The 6,000-nt window shown below is 44.8% G+C and overlaps 1 protein-coding gene across 1 annotated transcript; it reads right to left on the minus strand.

The window, feature by feature from the left end:
- Positions 1–2,419: 2,419 nt before the first annotated feature.
- LOC119396770 (U7 snRNA-associated Sm-like protein LSm10) lies at positions 2,420–5,692 on the minus strand. Its single transcript, XM_037664093.2, has 2 exons — positions 5,393–5,692; positions 2,420–3,588 (listed from the first exon to the last, which is right to left on the minus strand). The coding sequence occupies exons 1-2, from the start codon at positions 5,524–5,526 to the stop codon at positions 3,306–3,308; spliced, it is 417 nt and encodes a 138-aa protein (XP_037520021.1). The 5' UTR covers positions 5,527–5,692; the 3' UTR covers positions 2,420–3,305.
- Between the last annotated feature and the right edge of the window lie 308 nt (positions 5,693–6,000).

A 6,000-nucleotide genomic window follows, 5' to 3' on the forward strand; every position in this document is an offset into this window, starting at 1 on the left:
TGCGTGGTTCCGTTTTCTTCGCCATGCGCAGTGCCGAAAACGTGAATATTTCTGTGCTTTTGACCATCGCCGGTTGCCGTTGAGAGTGGCAGCCGTTCGAGTGTTGCCTCGTCAGCTGAGAACTGCATCGTCGGCACGTTCTCACGACCGACCGAGGCAGGGGCGCAGCGTGTCTCCGATAACAATGCTGGCGTCCGGTAATGGCGGCGCTTCGGGGTCGTCTGCCAGCATGTCTGCCAGTGCCGTCTTACGAGGCGGTGTATTGGAGTATGGGCCGAAACCGATCTCAGCTGTCATTCGTTCCAAACGAGCGCGCAGGTTTACTTCCATGGTTGGTAGAGCGATGAAAACACTACGGCGTTCGAGGTGCACACCCAACATTACCAAACTGACGCGCAGTTTTCAAGCACGCGCGATACACAGTGCGATCGGCTCTGCTCGACGAGAACGACGAAAGCCGACCGGAAGTGGCGGCACAGACCACGTGGTTGCGCCCAGACGCCAGAGAGAAAAAAATGAAGAAAAAAACTCTGCCGGCGCTCTTGGGCGAAGCCTCGCTCCTCTGCGCTCCCTCCCTTCACGCCCCGCGCAGCTTTCCGCGCGCTCGCGGCGTTGAGTTGAGGGAGAAAGCTGCGGAACGTGATCTCTATAATTTGGTAACACTACTTAGACTTGACGGATTTGAAAAATTTTTGCGGCATATGACTCGTGAAGAGTCATACGTCAATAATGAGACTATTCCAATATAACTCAGAAAGGTGTTGCAGGGCCCCTTTAAAGGGGCTGAAAAGTTGACAGCCATCAGTGGGGCAAGCCATTTCTTTTTTCATCTTTGTGGCATGGTTTTCATCATCCTTTGTTGGGCCAATGCAACCTATCTCTTTGGCTGCATTGCATAGAGTGCTGTGCCTGGCTCGACACCCATCTTGCAAAATCTTGTGCAGCAGAATTGGATGTGTTGGCATATCCAAAGCATCCTGTGCCGAGCCACATGAAATTTTTCGAAAGTGATTGCATTGAAAATGATAGCACTGACCAAGAATACCACTGAAGGTTGAAGTTGAGCACAATATGATCTCGCAGCCACATTTGCAAAACTTGTTCATGCAGTGTCTTTGTCATCTTGTGATGGTGATGATACTGCCTTTGCATGGTAGGTTGTTGCCAACACTGTGAAAACAAATTTGTTTGTTCTACATTTGATTCTATTGCACAAGCAATATTACCATATTCCATATGGGAATATAGAACCCATGTCTTCGTAAAAACAGATGCGCCTTATATTCGGGTAAATACGATGTGTGTCTGCATGCTATTTCGATCTAGGCAGCCCTTTTTGGACGGGGCAGTTTGACCCCCCACTTTATGTAAGCTCATGCATGTGTTTATACGCATACAAAATGTAAAAATTTTCAGGGTCTGCGGGGGAAGGGTTTGAAGCAGATGTGTCTTTGCCTTTTAGATACTGAACGATTCCATCAACGAGAGCAAACAGAGTATTATCTTTCCTTCACTTCACATTTTTGCTCCATGCCGCTTTGTTCTTTGATGGACCAAAATACTTCCAGCAGTGAAGAGCTGCCCTTGAGTGACTTTGACTCCAAGGCAATGAGCATTAGGATCCTGGCCATTTTTGCTCGATCCTTGACCCTTTTTATGTGGCATTATTTGTGTCAACTCTCTGGCAAGGGGGTATTTGTGGTTGAAGGCAGCATGATCGACATGCCGTGTGCGACAAGCACTTCACATTGTGGAAGCAGACAAGGCTATTTATGGCAAGCCCTCTCGAGGCAAATAAAAGAATTTTTTTTTCCTGTAAACCCTCCAGACTTGTTTTCTCTCATTGCATGGAGCTGAACGAACACCAGCTAAAGCCACTGTTGTCATCTTCTCCGCTGATAGCAAGAGTAGTTTTTTTTTATATGGTATGAGTATAATGGTAACCAATACAGGACAATTTTTTTGCTGCTTGTTGCCCCTTTAAGGTTTATTCGTCCGACCGCGAAGTCAGGTTGGAGGATGCATGTGAGAGAAGTTAAGGTGCTTTGACTAATTGGGCAAGCGTAATTCTGACTACCTTGGCATCATATTGAATTATTGATAAACATTCTTCTTTCTTTGTAATGCAACGTGCTGTCTGGGTGGATTCAACGTTCGGGCAAGCATAGTGGAAAATTTGCGCGCACCACACAAAGACACAATGAAGAACCACAAGGACTTATTGCAATTCGGGCAAGGCAAGCAAAGAAGCTACTTGTTGGAAGTTAATCATGCATTAAGACAATGTGTTTATTCGGGCTTTTTAAAGCTGAAGAGCTGTTAGTATGCATGCATACTAACAGAACTCTACAAGTGCAGCATTAGACACAGCTGAAATGACTGCAATCTTGGGGGGCGGGGGGGGCTATAGAAATAGTCGTTGAAACATTCAGTGCACCTTGTACAAAAAAAATGCAGAAGCTGATGATTCAAACAAAGTACTATATGTTACAGCTATTGCATGCCCCAGGCTGCCAACAGTAGTCGCAGCCAGTGATTTGATAAAATTAAGTGCAGTTTTCCCAGCACCACTGGCTCATTAATATTTGTGAACAGCGGACAGCCTACCAAATACTGTACATGAATGATCAGTTTATTTCCATATGCTCGCAAAACATTGCAGAAAAATCGCAGCTTTACTAACCATTTTCTAGCCTTAAAAAGTTGCCATTCTCACAAGTCTGGCACAAACTACAATAGTTAAGGCTGGCTTTGTTCGAAAGCTCCGAAGAGTAATGGTGCAGCATGCTGCATGGGAAAAGAAATATGCGTTCATGTCGAGGATACAAACAAAACAGAAAGGCTACTTATGTTTGTGCAGTAAATTACAACTGAAAACAGCTTGCATTACACGCCAGTCCAACACTTGCTACAAAGATAATGGCAGCTTTGAAAAACAGTATTTAAGTTGTAGAATTTTAAATATGAATATGTGCTCTTGTAATGCATAAAAAAATGTACCAGAGTTCGTTGATGCGACATAAACGTAATGGCAGCATGCTGCAGGCTCTGTTACAAATGAGAGTAGTGTAAAAGATTGTCATTCTGTTCCAAGGCATGATGCAAAAGAATTGACATATACATATGCAAGTAGAATGTTGCTGAATTTATGCAGTAAACACATCAAAACTCGAAACTCAGCAATTCCCATTTTTCACATTTAGTATGCAGGTACATAACAGTCGGAAATGTCCAAGAAGGTTAAAGAGGAGTACTATTATTCCATTTAATTGGCAAAAGTCAGCAGCCAGAGTTCGTTGGGCATTCTAGTGAGGTTCTTTGGAGGATTCGGTGCTGCGCAGAAGCTTGTCCTGCTTTTGCCGCCGAATCTTCTCTCGAAGTAGTCGTGTACGGATGACAACCGTCGACACGGGTCCTTCCGGATCTTGCCGTGCCCGCGTGTCCTGCAACTGGAGTGAAGCTGCCATGTCGATGTCATCTGGTATGTGGATGTAGCGTACTTGGCGTCCTTGTACAAAGAAGCTTGCGTAGTTCTCCTCGCCATTGGGGCCGACCACAGTTGCATTGCTCACGTCCACATTCATGAACCTGCGCCAAGTTGGCAATAGATTCGTGAAAGCTAATCATTAAAGGCGGCACTGAATGATACATTTTATTAACTCCGTGACACCCTCAAGTTCTTATTGTATGTAAAATTAAGCCCTTGAGTGAAAGAAAGGAAACTTTTTCGAGGGTCTCGTTTCATTGTTAAACTCAACCAAATGAATCCAACAGACAGTTAAGTCAAGGAAAGCATAGGGGGCATCAAGTGCTGCCTTTAATGGTATGCAATAATTATGACAAATTGAAATGAATTAAAGAGGTACTGACATCATTTTTCGAAGGTGAGCTTACTCCACAATACAAATCTCCCGTGTGGACAGATGGCTCTGAGCAAATGTGAAGATCAGAAAATGCTGATGAGATATTTTATTTTGATATTATAGTCAATTTTCCCAAGGAGCACCTGCCGACATTGATATTAGCTTGACGTCAGGCTAAAGTAGTAATTCTGTAGCAGCCTGGCTAGTTGTGATGATGGCAGGTACCAAAACTTACAAAATGGCCGCTCGTGCGTCACCGAAACAGTAAAAAAAGCCGCTTGTGCGTCACCAACGGAGCCACAGTGCAGAGCGGCTGTGGAAACGTCACAATATCTTGCACGAGCACCTGACGAAAAGCTCATACCGTGTTTTGACATCAGGGTAGAGTAGGAACCCGACTAGCATTTAAAAACATACTGTAATTACTTTTTCAGTGTGCACTCATGCTTACCAGCACATTTCCTAGGCTCTTGGGTGCTTGGCCTTTCAATTGATGCAAAAAAACGATAGCTGAAAATTTTCGTATCAGTACCCCTTTAAAGGGGGCGAAAAATATCCTTTTTCTGTCAGGGGGATCCAGTGATTTTTCGTATACTTTAATTCATTTCCAATTACGTAATAATTACTACACTAGAGTTGATATCCTGTATGCGTTTCTTGGCCTGTCTGCTGGATTCGTGTAGTTGTGCCTAGGCCCTTGAGCTAATGTAGGCAGTTGCAGCCTTGAAGAAGAGAAGACTGCCAGTCAAAACGTTGGCTCCAGCAACACCCTGTGTTTTTTCATCACTTCAAGCTTACATATTTCCTTGAACTTTTACCTTGTTTAGGCCTTAGAGCGACACTTGAGTCATTGTGCAAGTTTGCTTCAAATTCTGCCTATCTTTTATTGCCGTTTATTTTATATTTGCTACAAGAGCATTTGCACAAAATGCACAGATGAGATTAGTAAAAGTTTACATTTTCTTTTTCTTTCATTGTGGATCACAGCATTTGAACTTCGAACATCGCTGTCCAAGAACACCATTTCTCTGACATTTCCATTTCACCACTTTTTACAAAACAAGAAAATGTGGTTGTATTGGTCTATCTCAGTGAACAAATTTTCAACAAGTTGCTGACCACATAATATTGTTACACACTAAAACACATACATATATTGCACAATTGCGTGTGCACAACTTCAATGCGTTGATGTTGTACACTGGGCAACAACAAAGCATGCGTTAGCTCTCACCAGGGGCCCTGAGCAGGGCGAGGATTAACCAACTGCTGCCATTCATTTGCGCGCTTATAGGCATTTCTTTCCGATGGAAAGCAGGGGTGTATTTACAACTGTCACATAATTTCAAATATTGTAGGCAACACCACAAAGCTAACGAAAGACAGAGCCTTCGACACTTCCCCGCAAACCTTGCTGCTTTGAATCAGCTTGTGTATCGCTACCTCCTTCACGTGCAGGTTCAATTAATTCTCATTAATTATTGACATTTATGTTTCGCGCCCCGCATGAAGTATACTGATGGTCTTACGCGTCCACACTTTCAACGGTGCCCCAGACGCTCAATTCGTTGCGCAGTTCAATCGTAGTCTGTCGGCCTCGCAGTGTTTGTAACATCAACACCAACGACTTCGCGACCAGCGCGCGCTCCCTCGGAGTTGCCATCACAGCAATGAGAATGAAGCAAACTTGTAAGGAAGAAATCGGCAGTTCAGGAGAGCGCTAGCTGAGCTATTTTCAACTTGGCTTTTTGAGCATTTGCTGCGCTTTGTTTTCTGCACACACACATATACACGCTACCGAGCACGTTCCTCAACGTTGTAGACATCTGAAAACAGCAGACTTCGCAGAAATGCGCGCCATGTGCGCGTGTCACAGTTTTACCGGCCCCGGAAAGTCTCAAGTTCCAGCGATCGCCGCAGAGGGCGAAAAAATCGACCGCGGCGAGTTCCAGCTTCAAACACCGGGAGTGGATCTACTAACCTCTGCGTTAGGACAACATGGCGACGTTGTGGTGGCCGCCATAGTATGGTGGCTAGAGGGGGAAGTGTGACGGGCGAGAGCGGAGGGCTGTACGAATTCCCAATGAAAGATGGCGGTCACACCAGGTGGCGCTACCTGCGCCGTAGGTGCTTGCGG

Source organism: Rhipicephalus sanguineus, chromosome 6, assembly GCF_013339695.2.
Source record: "Rhipicephalus sanguineus isolate Rsan-2018 chromosome 6, BIME_Rsan_1.4, whole genome shotgun sequence".
Classification (NCBI taxonomy): Eukaryota; Metazoa; Arthropoda; class Arachnida; order Ixodida; family Ixodidae; genus Rhipicephalus; species Rhipicephalus sanguineus.